This window comes from Protomyctophum bolini (assembly GCF_963924005.1).
Source record: "Protomyctophum bolini genome assembly, chromosome: 9".
NCBI classification, from domain to species: Eukaryota; Metazoa; Chordata; class Actinopteri; order Myctophiformes; family Myctophidae; genus Protomyctophum; species Protomyctophum bolini.
The window spans coordinates 34,120,868-34,136,815 of record NC_137870.1 but is presented as its reverse complement, the minus strand read 5'-3'; the positions used below and the strand labels follow the sequence as shown (position 1 = coordinate 34,136,815).

At 39.9% G+C, this 15,948-nt stretch overlaps 1 protein-coding gene across 1 annotated transcript; it reads right to left on the bottom strand.

The window, feature by feature from the left end:
• Window positions 1-266: 266 nt before the first annotated feature.
• On the bottom strand, window positions 267-5,855 carry LOC308321428 (zona pellucida-like domain-containing protein 1; the record flags this gene model as incomplete). The annotated part of the gene is made up of 10 exons (XM_080772304.1): window positions 267-442; window positions 629-658; window positions 2,273-2,375; window positions 3,199-3,370; window positions 3,603-3,683; window positions 4,006-4,103; window positions 4,242-4,314; window positions 4,793-4,974; window positions 5,284-5,504; window positions 5,717-5,855. The coding sequence occupies 10 exons, from the start codon at window positions 5,853-5,855 to the stop codon at window positions 267-269; spliced, it is 1,275 nt and encodes a 424-aa protein (XP_080628430.1).
• Between the last annotated feature and the right edge of the window lie 10,093 nt (window positions 5,856-15,948).

The following is a 15,948-nucleotide window of genomic DNA, read 5'->3' as shown; positions in this document are numbered from 1 at the left end:
TCCTGACACACACACACACACACACACACACACACACACACACACACACACACACACACACACACACACACACACACACACACACTGGCCATTCACTGGTTATGCATACATGCAGGACACATGCAAACAAACACTTAATAAAAGCAAGCAGACATTAATAAAGAGATAAAAAATGCAATATAGTATAATGAATACCACTCATGTAGATTGTAAATAGACAGTTTATTACATGCGTGGCACATGTAAACGCACAGAACTCAATCTGTTCATTTGAAGGTGGGGTTCCAGGATCCTGAGGATGTGACTGTGGGTAGGCGGGTATTATGGAGCAGGCGGACTGAGAGCAGGAAAAAGCTGATACTGAGCCCACCTAGGATAACCACGCCCGAGAGCAGCGCACTGGTCACTGGATTCATTGGCAGGGAGGTGTTACTAGATGCAGCTGAAAGATAACAGAAACAAACACAGAAACTTAACAACTACTGTATGCAATCATTGACATGACCTGATAGCTAATATAGCTGCATTTTCAGGTTTGTGTGTGTGTGCTTGCGTGCATGCGTGTGTATGCGAGCTACATTCACTCCATACCTGAATGTTGGTTAACAATGTGTTAAAGAAAGCTTACCAAGTCGTGAGTTGTTGGCTGGTGTTTCATCTGTAAATATTGAGACAGTGTTCATTAAAATGTTTTTGACAAAGTACTCAATTATGAATAAATATAAAAATATAGATAGTTCATATACTTTCTTATTCACAGCCACCTATTTTTTGGGGTAGAAAAATAGAGTTTCAAACGATCTGACAACTTTGATACATTTCTAGAAAATATAAGGGAAATTAAGCCCAGGAATTTGTGGAATTTGGGAAAACTGCACAATTTCAATATAGAAATAATTTCAACTTTTCTTTGGTTTTCCCTTTTTCTTTTTTAGGTGGGTGAGGGCTTAACACAAACAAGCAATAGGCCTACTAGGTCTAGTCTTTAAGTATTACCATTAAATTGAATTAATATGCACTGCTGAATGCAGTGCACTCTTCCATCACATGTACAGCTTTAGAACAAAGGGAAGAAGAGCTCCATGGGTCAGGTGGCTCTCTAGACAGGTGCTCTTTGTTGGAACCGGTTAGCTTTATAAACCCAAAGTCCAGTGGCAGAAACTGTATACTATAGACCAACAAGGAAGAAATCCAATGCACTGTGAATCCTGTTCATCAAAATGTGTTGATCATTCAATATGAATTGAAATAAAAACGTATTGGACTGCAATTAATACCACTGGGGTGAGAAAGCAGCATCTCTTGGACTTTGTGTCAATTTGTCAGCATCCCATAAAATAGGAATTCTGTGAAATTGCAATCCTCTGCATTCAAAATATATTCTCCCATCACATTAGTGCCAACTCACTGTCTAAGGACTGCATTCTTTCAGGAAAGTCTTGACTAGAGTGACTATTTTCATATGTATTATAATATTTCAGATAGTAGCAAAAATCAAAGTACACAGCAGGCGTTGTCCGACCGGGCAAGTGCTCGTTTGAGAGTGGACGGAACAGTCTATAAACACGACACGAGATATCTATCTATACACCTGAACGTGGCCAGAGTGCTCCATCATCTGGTCTGTGGAATGTTAAATAAGAGCACTGTTTACCTATAATGTGCTGTTGCTACACTTGCTACACATAAAATATAAAATAGTTGAACAACATGTGTGAAACCATAGTCATATTCATAGCCATGTAGGCAAAAAAGGAATAATCTAATACATTTTTAATTAAAAGGTAATTGAAAGGTAATCATAATTTTATAATGGACGATTTACTTTTCGGGCAAGTGCCTCTGAGACCTTAGTATCAAACTGTCAACCCCTGACACAGCTAATAACTTGTTAACATAACATCTTCTGCTATAGCAGTTAAACGTGTGGGATGTAGCTCGATTGAGCATGCTAATTGAAGATTTTTAATGAATGACTCATAATTTTTTGTAAAACATTTATTTTATAAACATTTACAAACATGACACGTGGCTAGGTATGAGATTTCCAGGGATCGGCACGCAAACGGGAAAATGGCTCATGTGATGATGCCATGATGATGGAAATGGACCGAGGAGAAATTCAGGGATACTTCTAGGCAGTAGGCACAGCAGAAGAGATGGGGGACTTATACAGAGAAATGTAGATGCGACATGCATGTGACTGTGGATGAAGTATGTTAATGCCTCTGTGTGTGTCTGGGTGTGGGTGTTGCTGTGGGCCATTACTCACCACTCCTGGTGATGATGGGTCCTGCAGAGATGATGGCCTCCTCAGAGGCTGGCCTAGAATCTGGCTTCTGCTCCACATCCCGCCTACGGCGTCGACCACAAATCTAGCAATTGCATTTTCAGACTATTAAAAAGCACATTTCATTGTAGGACATGCAGCAGTAGTTATTCATGTTCACCTTGTCTGTTTGTCTGTTAGCAAAATAACACTGGGCCAGATGTTCAGGGCAGCCTGCTGATGTTCATGTGTAAATCTTCTCTTTGGGCGCAAATAGATGATTAACATTGAGTTGAAAGGGTCAAAGGTCAAAATGTCATAATTGTTGATACAGTATCTCAGGAATGAGGAGTCTTAACACTTTCCCTCCCTAACACAACTTACACGGGTACACAGGCTTTAGTTACGACACTATCTGACAGTCAATCAGTCAAAAGAAGAAAAACAACAAAACCTAACCTGCCATTTTCTTCTTCTTTCTAATTATTTGTTTGGCCCGAAATTTTTTGTTTGTTGTCATGATTTGTCACAACTCCAGTTGGCTTTGTACGAGGCTTAAAAGGTCTTTAAATAAATACTTTTTGAAATGTCTATGAGCTTGAACAGGGAATCATTTCCTGGGCCCCGGTAGGGGGCGGGACTGCGACGCTCTATGATGTCATGCTGTGACATCAAATGACATCATAATGTCTAAATTCTGTCTGTAAACAAAATAACTCAAGAATGGATAGGCGTATTTTCAGCGAACTTGGTGGGATTGGTCGCAAGTAAGCTGTCCTGGAAAGATGAAGGTCAAAGGAAAAGGTCATGTGTGATGGAAATGGACATGGCATAGGCTACAGGTTTACATGGCTTATACTATCCATTAAGTCATATTGTTATTTACAAGGAGCCATGTAAAGACTTTCGGAGAACCTACCTATACTTACCGGTATGAGCATGATGCAGTCATCCACCCGGCAAAGCTTGGTGACGCAGTGCAAGAACACTGTAGACATCTTTTGATGTCTGTGTTTAACAAAACGGAAAACCTCAAAGGCAAAGCGACCCATCTGACTGTTCCCATTCTCAAAAACTGTTGTCTGTGGGTCTTTGTGGCAGCTGTTTCAAAAGAGAACAACACATTCATATTACAGTGTACATAAAATGCATGCACACTGCGCACACAGACATGGAGACTATAAGCTGCTATGTTTAAATGTCCATTTGAGATACTTTCCAGCCTTGCAATAAGCCTTTTAGAGTTCATTAATTTATGTATGGTGGTCTGGTGAATAGGCAATGGGGCACTTTTCTTTTGACCCCGGCATTATTTGAGAAAAAGACAGATTACCCAAAGAAAAGGTCATAACGCAGTTCATCATTTGGATTCCCTGAGGGGGTTGTGTAACAGTAGTCCATCAAGATATTCCATCTATGGAGAGACAAAACCGTGAGGCCTTGATGGAGAATAGAGATCTAGCCACACAAGGAATAGTACTGATCTGTCATTCTCTGCTGTGGAATGGCGCCTTCACACAGTATAACAACATAATGACAGAATCAATGAAAAGAAAACCATAGAGCTGGCTGGAGCGGAATTGGAAGAGATGGGGATTCAAAAGTGTTGAGGTTGTACTACTTTACCAGTGTATGATAAAGAACTATAATGTAATACATGTCAATGCTCTAGGAGTCTAATGGTTAACCATCACTTGGGAGACTCTGCAATACCATGGATATAAAATATTTCATACCGTTTATCTAAGTTTGTGGCTTTGACAGCTGCAAACACTCTGGTTTTTAAAGCTAACCCTGCCATTGGGATTGAGAGATGCTGGTAGTATGTTGAGTCCTGTGGAAAAGACAGAATTATAAGAAAACCAAATCAAATGCTATATATTTGGATTTTCTTTTATGTGACACAATATAGCTGCCAGGTTTGCAGGAATTATTATGCTTTTCACATGATCAAACCTAATGTCATACTCACATTGTATAAGACCATACTAAGAGTGCTCACAAATGTACCGTTGCTTTCCTTCACAGATATTGCAGCAGATGACCTATGAAAAGGTAGTTTGAGGTTATCATTATTATGTATTCACATCATTAACACAGTAATACACACAATTAATACATCATATTAAAGGGGTGCATACTTAGTTTAGACTAGTCATTGCTTAGACATGGGTTAAGGTTAGGTTTAGGTGTGCTTCCCCGTGGGAGGTTAGGTTTAGGGTGAGGGTTTGAGATAGGTTGTAGTTGTAGGAGTGACTAATGACTGGTCTAACCAATGACTACCGGTAGTCTAAACCAAAAACTGTCTAAACTAAGTACTGCACCCCATATTAAATTATTTAAAAGGTAACGTATGCAATGCATTTGAGCTACAAAGGGGAGCTTCTAGTAAATGCAAAAGATAATTTTATTATCGAACTATTGTCCCAAAAATAAAAGAGCAAAAGAGAAGATGTGAATAATCACATATGGATTTCAAAGTATAAATTCACTGTAGATCCAGATTTTCTGGATGGAACTCACGATGCCAACTGTGAGTTGTTGACCAAGTACTCTAGAGGGTAACTGCAGCTGAATTTATACAGTAGCCCAGGCAGGTAGCTAATAATGGTTGGCGGGTCGGGAGTGTCAATATAGCCAGAGATATTCCCAATCTGCACGAGAGACATGTTCCCATAGGCATTGGCCCCATAGGCCGTGGTTACCTGTGGAGAAAGTGTTTTACAGATATATTATTTTATTATTAATTATTTTCACTTTAAAAGTTTTATTCCGATAATACTGCCATATTGCTGAGGCCTTGCAAAGACCTTTATCCCCCAGGATAAAGTGTCATCGTCAAACATGTTGCTATCTAAGCAAAATATCTCAGATGCAACATAGATTTGGCATATAAATTAGGCTTAAAACTGTAATTTTCCTAGAGAAGGTGTCAATTCTATTTCAATTAGTATTGTAATTATAATTGGTACGAGGCCCTGTTCATACGCTGCAGCTGACTGTGTGCTCCTTACCTCAAGAGTGTTCCCGCAGAACTCCAGAGTATTGAGGCTAATGCTGAACAGCACCGCTGTGGGGAAAGTGTTGTTGTTGATGTAGCCCCTGCAGTGGCCATCACCATGCCGACCGTTTAATGCCAAGTCTGCATCAGTATAACCAGAAAACAACACTGGGCAGAAGTTGATCTTCAAGGTAATGGTTTGAACCCCACAGTACACACTAATGTCCCGCTCCGCTGGAGAAATAGAGAATTAAGGACAGAGTGTAAAAAATATAGAAAGTGAGTGGACCATACTGAAATAGAAGTTAAAAAAAAGATGTGGAAATAAATAAATAAATAAAGCTAAAAGAGCTGGTGGTTTAGAATCCACATTTTGGAGAGGAGAGAGAATGACAGGTCTGACATTTACACAATTACATAAAGCTATTTATTTTGAGTATTCTCACCAGGAAATCTGCTGTGGTAGTTGGCATCACAGTTGTATCCATTGAATTGCGTGGAGACTGATGCAATCTTACTCATCATTAGGAAAATACAGAACATTTGCTTCATTTCAGCACCTGTGAGAGGCTTACTTACTGTCATCTTCAGAATGTCAACATTGCATCAACCAATATTCCTCAGGTTACGGCATGGATTTTCGATATTCAAAAGAATATTGCACTGCCTTCTGGTTTCTTTCTAAACTATTATGAATCGTACCCCCATCAAATGTTGTTCCCTCTACACACTTACTTCTCTTGTCACGTTAGCCCCAAACCTCAACTGCTCCACCCCTTTTAAACAAAGGTGCCCCCTCTTTGCAACTCATTCCCCCACTCCCTTTTCTCCGCTATACCTCACTCTCCTTTTGCCTACTCTCTCCACTCATTTTCTGCCTCATCTAACACCAAAGCAATTGACCCAAATCCCTCTTACCTTGGTTTGTGATGAGTGAAACATTTGTCACTACACCACATACTGTAGTTTGAAGGCATGAAATGCCCCAAAAGGAAAGTTAGCCTCAGAAGGTTGTGTGTGTGTGTGCGTGGCTGCGTGCGTGTGTGTGTGTGTGTGTGTGTGTGTGTGTGTGTGTGTGTGTGTGTGTGTGTGTGTGTGTGTGTGTGTGTGTGTGTGTGTGTGTGTGTGTGTGTGTGTGTGTGTGTGTGTGTGTGTGTGTGTGTGTGTGTGTGTGTGTGCGTGCGTGCGTGTGTGTGTGCGCGCGCGCGTGTGTGCACATAAAAGGAAAGGAAAAGGAAGGAAAAGGAAAAGGAAAGTTAGCCTCAGAAGGTTGTGTGTGTGTGTGCGTGGCTGCGTGCGTGTGTGTGTGTGTGTGTGTGTGTGTGTGTGTGTGCGTGCGTGCGTGCGTGCGTGCGTGCATGTGGGAAAGACAGAGCAGCGTATTATCCAAAAGACCCTGTACTACAGAACATGGGAAACTTCATCAGATCTGAATGGCCTGGACAAATCTTTTCACAGTGACCAGAAACTTGAGCGGACTCAGAGGGTTCCCACTCATCTCTCCTCGGTCTGATCTCTGTCTGTCAAACAACACAAACAGCGGGGCCTCAGCAGGGGGGCCGACCCCCGAGTCCAGGAATTAAGCTGTCATCGGCTTATACACAGAGCGAGCTGCGGCCTACATTCACATGAACATAAAAGTCAACTGTGGTCTGATGCAGGGCTGTGTGTAGGTAATTGTGAGGCACAAGGCATCACTTAGAGAAAAGGTATTCTATGGCATATGTGATAGTCACAAATTGATTTTGGTACACACAGAGAGTTGTGCTCTGTACATTCTTTTTTTTAAATATATGTTTTGGAGCTTTTTGCCTTTATTGATAGATTACAGTAGTTTGACAGGAAAGAGGGAGAGAGATGAGGGAAAGATACACATCAAAGGTCATCGGGAACAGGACTCAAACCCGCGACACGCTGTCAGCCTAGTTGCCTGGTCCGCTGGCCCAGGCCATTCTCTGTATGTTACTTTTCTACTAGCTCTATGAGAACCATTGATTGATTGATTGATTGATTGAAGTATTTATTAACAGTTTGCAGAATTACAGTACATTTCAAGCACAACTCAATACAAAAAACCTTTTAACCGTGAGTGGACGACCCAATAAAGCACTACACTTGTTTACAAGAGGGTCCACCTTGTTCAATTCATCATAACATTTAGAGAGTCGGAGAATATACACTTCTATATAGCCAAAAAACTGGAAATCATCATAAAGGAGGTAAAAAGGGAAAAGAAAACATATACAGTGAGGGGACAAAGGGGTGGATGGGGGGATTGAAATTTTACGGGGCCAGTTTCGAATTGCAGCCGTCCGTAGGTGCACTTTGAAAGGTTTTGAAGGAGTCAAAATGTTTTGTGCTATGCCTCTGGCTGAGCCATCTGGCAACTCTTGTATTAAGGACAACTTTAAAGGTCTGGGTCTGGGATTGTCTTGAACATAATAAAGTATTGATTGTAAATGTAAAATATCATGCTATTTGGAACTTTCTAACTGTTTAGCAACAGTACAGACACATAATTAAATTCTTGTTGGAAGTGCTACCCATTTGTTCACGTTTGGATCATTGATTGTGCATTTAAGCATGGGATAATTTATGACAAGGCAGTCATTGTTGAGAAATGTATGCCACGTGCGGCCGTAAAGTTGTACCATCCGTCCAGCGCAACACGGTTGCCTCAGAAAAGGATTCATCAAATAGAATCCATTTTCAGTTACTGCATTGCTATTTTTCGGTTCGAATGTTTTCAAAAACATTAAAGCTATAACGTGTAACTTTTTCAATAAAACAAAAGTTCAATTTGATATAATTATTGACTGGCAAAAGTTTCACAACACCCACTCCATGAATTGAAAGCCTTTTCTAAATATATGTTCTATTGAAAGTGGGCAGCACAAAACACGTTTGACACAACCCCATTTCCATTCGAAGTTCAAATGGAACAATTACGAGCTCATGGGTATATAGTGCAAGAATGAACTAAAGACCTGCAATGATGGTAGTGACCAGCAGTGAAATTACCCAGTAAGGCTTTACTAATGGATTGCATTTTATAGCGCTTTTCTAAGCACTCAAAGCGCTTTACATACATTGGGAGGTGAAGTGGCGAACAGTCGACGCCATGCAGCGTAATCACTTCCCACATTCACACACCGATGGTGGCAAGTTAGCACCGAACGACTCACGGCAGCATAAAATCAAGCAGTGCAGCAGTTCTGAGCCTTTGATTAAAGTGTTTTTCTGTGCCCCAGTCCCTTTATATCTACATACTCAATTATAATTAACATTTTTTTCAATGTATTTTTTATATTCTGTTATTGACTGCTGTAAATGTATTGTCACAGCCCCCTGTAGTTTGGCCTATACTAGGGCCTGTGTGGTTTGTTAGGTAGGCCTAGTCTTGTGTTTTCCACAGGTCCTGCCGAGTTGCCAATCGGGTGCATTGGGAGCACCTGGCCAGTGTTCCCAGGGTGCACTATAAGAGGCTGGGTGTGGCCACACTCAGGCTCTCTCTCTCCTTCCATGAGAGCAGCAGCATCTTTGCTCCATTCAACACTACACCCACCACACATCCACTCTCACTACCCACACTCTACTGATTAACACACTCCACCTTAGTACTCTAGTATTGTTTGATTCATATGTTTGTTTATATTGTGCACTTTTAAACAGCCGTGTGTCTTCCTCCTTTGTTATGGCCCAAGAGCCAGGTCATAACAGTATTTATGTGTCATTTTTTACTATGGATTTATAAGATACTATGCCTTTGCCTACCTGTAGGGCTTCCCTCTCCATGGTAACAGCCTCTCTGAGTTCCTCTATATAGCTTTTTATGCTATATAGCCTTTACCATTGCTTGTTGTAAACCAGATACCTGATGAAGGTCGTTTAGACCGAAACGTCATCTAATAAAACTGCTGCTCTATAAGTGAAAGACCCTTTTCTTCTCATGATTCCCATTTGGTTGCCGGCTCCGACACACCTGTCCTTGTAGGAGTGCACAAGGCCTTTTCGTTACAAAACATATTTATTTGAAATAGTTTTGGGTCTTTTGTGAATGATTTTGAAATAAAATCTGAATGAGTGTTCTTTGTCACATCACAGTTTACAAGTGCTAGCCTATCATGCACTACATCGTTTTGTAGAATTATGAGGGAAGAGGATAGAGGTATAAGTGGGAGCAAAGAGATAGAAAACAGGTTAAATGGAACAAATAAAGATATACAGATAGCGTATGTGAAAGCAGATATGTACATGATATTTAGAATGTTAGCATTTCTCGGGAAGAAACCACCTAACTCCAAAATGTTAAATTTTCAGAAAATTAAGAAAACCTTATAACATTAAGGCTCTTCAGCTCAGGATTGACCATTACCATTTATTGCAAAGCTATTGCATTTAGTTTGGTGGTGTGGCTCTGCTCATATGAGATTACCTGTGCACCAAGACAGAAGAATCTGATGTCATCAACCCCCAGAGCAGAGCAAAAGACATTACATACATACATTACAACATAACTTTCAATGAATGCCATATACCACATATAGACACATATCACATGATCATAGTACAATCCATAAATCACATAATAATCACAGAATCACCCATTATGAACTAAATGCCACAGGGAGGAGGCTGGGGAGGTGGAGGGAATTTGAACACTGACATCTGAACAACCATTTTGTCAGCTAGAGTGAACACAGTAGTGGGTGACTGACTAAAAGCATCACCTGATTGTATTTTGGGCATGAGTGAGTTAGCTTGCGAATAAGAAACAGATGGACTGATTAGTGGGAGTATATGAATGAACTATTAGCGAATGAATGGTCTGTAGGCCTATCTATCGCTGTGCTGGATATTTTGAAAACAACGCAATACTTCCTCATCAAAGTTGGTGTTGTGACTTTATACTGTATATTGTCAATTACTTGCATGAGAGGGGGAGCGCACGGGTGACTGTTTCATCGCGGGGCGGAGTATAAATTATACTTGATAGGCTGCAGGTGCACGTGCAGGCGTGCATACGCAGGCTCTGCTGCCGTGATCATGAGCGCACCTCCCGTTCTTTTGACAGCGACTGGATGTGTGGTTTTGAATTGCTATTATTCTTCACACACAACAGAAACCGAAGGATTATACATTTCAAGGGCGAGAGATCACAATAAAAATCCTAATCATTCTTCCTCCACACTGTAGTGCGGCAAATAACCAAACCAATTGTGCATTTTATGACTAAAGCATGAAACTTTCAGCATATCACATTTACACACCCCAAGGTTTGATTTCAGACGTGGAACACTTTCTGACCTCTGGTGACCTTCAGAATTGCATTTCAGCACGTTTTGTCGTCCCCCCCCCCCCCCCCATTTTGATGATTTTGAATGTGTGTGTTTGAAGCACCCGGATTTACGTGACGTAAATAAACTAAATCACTTCCTGAAGACATCAATTTATTAATTAGTCAGCTCAGCTGCTACATTTTCATTGACTGAAGAGAAGGTACCCCATTGGAAGGAAAGCCATTGATATTGAGCTCCTTGAGGAGCTCAATGGCTCAGATTTTTACGCGGAGGAGGGAACACGTCCCCAGCGGGAATTGAACCCTGGAACCCAGAAAATAAAGTATTTGCATCGTGACTACGAGTTGTGCCACCTCTCCTCCTTTATGTTTAAGTTTGTCTCAGGTCAGCACCTGTACCTCCCCACTATTGTTGTGCGCTCCTAGCCTCCTACATCTTTGTTTGTTCTCCCACCTGTGAGTAGACAATGACATTTTTGGTCATGTGGTACGGTTGTTTAACCACATGAACCCTAGCATCCCTATTCTGGGGCGAACATTTTTTAGAGCTTAAGATAAGTGTAGATAGAAAAAGGAGCAGAGCCCTGGTCCATAGGGGACCCTGGTCAACTATGGTTTTAAAGAAAGAAGAGCTGTGTAGTATTACATTTTTGAGTGAAAGACAAAGAAGAGTAACCTATTTTAGTATATATCTATTTCCTTTAAGTTTGACTAGAATTTCTAAAGCGGCTATATGTTCCGTTTTTGGTAAGTATTTCTCAGCTACGCAAATCCCACTTTTATAGGAAACTTTATAAAGGTTTGTCTTAAAGTCTTGTGTGGACTCTTTAATACACCATCATCTGTGTGCATTATATGTGCGTAATCATGAACACACGTGCACTTGTTTGTTTTCATTGACCTGAAGTGACCTGAATTGTTTTAGTCATCGCGATTGATATGGGTGTCTACTGTCTTCAACAAACAGCTTTTATGCATCACTGCATTATAAGGAGTCTTCCAGCCTCACGTGTTACCTGTTCTAGATGGAACTTAATGGCCACTGCTAGTGACAAAGCCCTGAATAAACAACAGGCTGAGCAGCCTGCTATTCATCACACACATCTAGTCCTCTGATGAGGCAGGGCTGGCTGAAACCAATATGAAGACAAGTGCCATTCTGTGCAAACAGGATCAGATGGCCATGTACACAAGAAATGAATACATACGTATAGTCAGCCTGTTACCAACAAGCTTATTTTACAAATCCCACCCAGTAAATGACCTACTTGTCCAATAGGTCTACATAGTGCTCCACTTCTTTACCGTCTTTCAGTCATATTCTTTAAGAAGTACTCAGAAGGCGTATGTGTGTGTGTGTGTGTGTGTGTGTGTGTGTGTGTGTGTGTGTGTGTGTGTGTGCATGCGTTTGTGCGTGTGTCTATGTGTGTGTTTGCGTGTGCTGTGTATACATACATACGTGTAATGTGTGTGTAAACTGTTCAAGGTTCAATCGGGGGCACAAGTGTAAGGCGGTCAACTTGAGATAGAAAAGGCTGCCATGCTTTACTGAATTTGGAGATTGAGCCACGCAATGTGTATTTAATTTTTTCCAATTAAAAAGAATATAGTACCGGTATGTCAGATATCCAACGGGAATGTGAAGGGGGTATGTGTAAACTGTGATTTTTAATGTTTAATATCCATTGCCTAATGTTGCAAAAATGAAAAGAAAAGAAGAAAGACCAGATGGAAAGGTTAAATAAATAACACTTGTGTGAAACAACATTTTCACTATAATAATTTGTCTCAGATAGACCTCAGCCAAGTTCATATTTGTTTGTCCCCAGCTGTTAACATATTATTATGATTCTTAACACAATTCTCCTTAATGGCCATCAGTTGAGATGAGAAAATGGTCCGTGATGGTAGAGTAGAGCAGGGTGATGTGCCCAGTCAGAGTTCATTACTACTGATGATTTTACAGTGGCAACTTCCATGTCGGCCACAGAGGAGTTCCATCTCCCCCCGGATAGTAGCCTACTGTCTCAATCTGATCAAACTTAAGCGACAGACATGCAAAAAATGCAATCTATGCTGCATCGCAAAACCCGTGAGAGTGTGAGTGTAGTTTGATACTCCAGGGTTAACACAGGCAGGAAAGTCAAACCCTTCATCAAAGGCAGTGCTGTGATTTGATCTCCACTGAGTAATCATGTTTTCAAAAGCTATAGAACTCTTTACACTACTACATTAAGGAAAAGTACTTATTTTATTGTTTTTCTCCTAAAAAGGTAAACTTCTCCTTTATCTTTTCCAAATAAAGTTAAAATGAACTGTTTGTATATTTATTATTTTCACATTCAGAAGAAGGCATGTTTCTATTGCACTGTAAAAACTAAAATGTTTGCTGAGGTTTGTTGATGCAGCCTATTGTTTTGTAAGAAACCTGCTAAAATTCCCAGGTGAGAAGAGAAAACAATGGCATGACTTAGTGTTTGTGTGTAACCTTACACTTTATAAAGAATACGGTATAGTACGTGACACAAAGGCATGTGCCTTTTCAATAACATGAGTGACCTTGTTGAGAATATAACTAAAAATAAACTCAGTTTTTTACTTTCTTGACATTTTTAACTGCACATGAAAGCTATGAACGATGGGTAAATGTTGATGAGTATCTGTATTTGCAGGGGGGAAGTCTGCAACAAATTATCTTTTATTATTTAATGGCCTTAATTAATCATACTCATGGTGATGTATTGTGATGCACTGTAACAGTACGTTTCTACACAACATTTGATCACATCTAAGACTATAACTGATAAAATTTAAAATTATATAGATTAGATTATTTTATGTTGTATACTGTGAATTCCATTTTACAGTAGAAGAGCTTGATAGTGTTATGGCACAGTGCTGCCCCCATGTGCTGTCAGTGTCTTAGTACATGACATGGAATAGGTGCAGCAGATGTTGCCATGAACTTCAATTATGAACTTCAATTCCAGGCTCAGGCCTAGAATTTTGTCTCTTTATGGGCATGACCAGCTCGGTGTTGTAAAGATACATAGATAGATAGAGTTTTTTATTAAACTGCCTTGCATCATAAGATGCCCAGCCCGCACGTATAGGCTTACAAGACACTCACAAAATGTACATACACCAAGATACCACAAACAAAATACATAAACAGTTATGGATACTTCGTTCTCCAACGTAACTGCCATGCAATCTCTATGAATTTTCCTAAAACAAAAACTTTCTTTGTGAACAGCCTAACAATTTAACATACGGTACAACATCCACACATCCAAAACAAATCTGGGTTCAATGTTGGTTGGTCAAATAAAAAATATATATTTTATTGTATGAAATTTAAAGATAGTGTAAGTGATATTTTTTGGTTAAATACTTGTTGTTGTTCAAACATATATTAATCTATATCTATATTGTAATAGTATAGATAGAGTGTTTGTCTAGGCGGGGGTCTCCCAATCTCTCTAGCTCTTTAATAAATAAATACTTTTTCTTTGCAAATTTCTGCAAATCTTACCAAATGATTACAATCAGAATATAGAGCTATTTAACATTTATAAAATATTATCACAACAAAAAACAAAAATAAGTGATATTTGAATTAAGTGAAATCACTGAATATATATATTTTAAAAAAAATCACAAAATATACTGTGGAACTGGAACATACAATTTACCAATATACTTGTACAAACAACTCCAGGGTCAAAACTTAGCCCTGGACTAATCTGAGTAACTGGACTGGAAGATGGGGTATGGGGAGTCAGGGGGATCAGAATAGAAATAAATAAATAAAGAGTGTCTAAAAGCCATACAGGAAATAGGCGCTGACTGAGGCAGTGTGGGCGGGGCATCAAGGCCACTGTGGCCTCAAGGCATATCATTTGATAGGCCAAACTGAGGGGCAATGATGGCCATGGCCTCCATGAAATTCAGCCCCAGGGGGCCTGTCCAGTGTCCACAAAGAGAAGGCAATCTGGCTCTGTGCATAACCGTGGTCCCATTTTTTAAATTCCCGTTTCCTGTTCTTGTTCATTTTGCCATAGCTTTGTTTGATTTGCTCAGCAGCAGATTTGAACTGGAAACATACATGACACCTTCACATGTGTCTCCAACGGTGTTGGGCAATATTAAGAGTAATGTTACTTGCATATTACTCCTTCAAAAAGTCATATTATATTACTTATTAGTTATTATTACTTGGAATCAAGAGTAATATGTTATATATTACATTAAAAAAAAGTATTTTCTGGTCAAGTAATATTTTACACTACTCGTTACTGGGTACAATAATAATATTACAGTAATATATTAAAAGTAACTTGTTATATTGCCCAACACTCGTCTCCAGTTGAAATTTGCTGCTGAGCCAATCAAACAAAGCTATGGGAAATGAAAACTGGGACTTATTCACAGAGCTGTGTCCTGGTACATCGGCACTATGCGCCAATTTGAAAAAATGCGGGTCGAGGTTCTTCCTTGGCCTACTGGGGTGTGTGCAAGGTTTCATGGTCCTGCAGTGTCTGATACGGTATGTTATCCTTTTAGCTCTAATGTCTGACTGTATACAGACAGACAAACAAACACAAACGGACAGACCAGTATTTTTCCTTAACAAAATATGTGTTTATGCTCTTTTCTCTCAAATTTCATCCCTTGCAGTGCACAATTATTTTTAGTTATTTTAATAATAAATTGCATACTTACATACTAAATTACATGCTTATATCTGTAATTATACAGTTACAAATACTGTAAAAACAAACCCTGGATAGTCCTACATAAAACCTAGTGAGCAAGATTAAATTTGATCTACTTAATAGGAAAATTACCGTTTTAAACAGGAAAGTTAGATAATGCTTAATTATGTATGAGTTGTTCATTAATGGAGAGGTCATACCCGCCTCCCAACAGAGGACGAATTACACTGCAGGGAACTATACACTCCGGTCAATGGGGCTTAAAGTGGAAGATACAGCATTGATCAAAATATCAGAAAACATATAGCCTGGCCCTTGAGAAAGACTTGAACAATTTGCTTTATGCTGATCCGAATATAACTTCCACCTGTTAACATAGAGCCTGAAAGACTTGAATGCAGTTGAGGTGGTCTGGAGCTCAGTTTGACAAATGTCAGGACTGGGTGTGTGACATCAGAGGCCAGACATACAGCTAAGCTCCGCTTCTGGTAGGAGAGAGACGTTCTGACTGTACAGGTGATTACCATGAGGCTTGCAAGATGAGATAAAGCCCACACAGGAGGTTCTGCTACATCTCCTCGTGTGCCCTAGCCTCGGTCCCGTGTGCTCAGTGCCCACAGAAAGTGGCGAGACCTGACCAGTGCTCTCTTGCTAATTTATA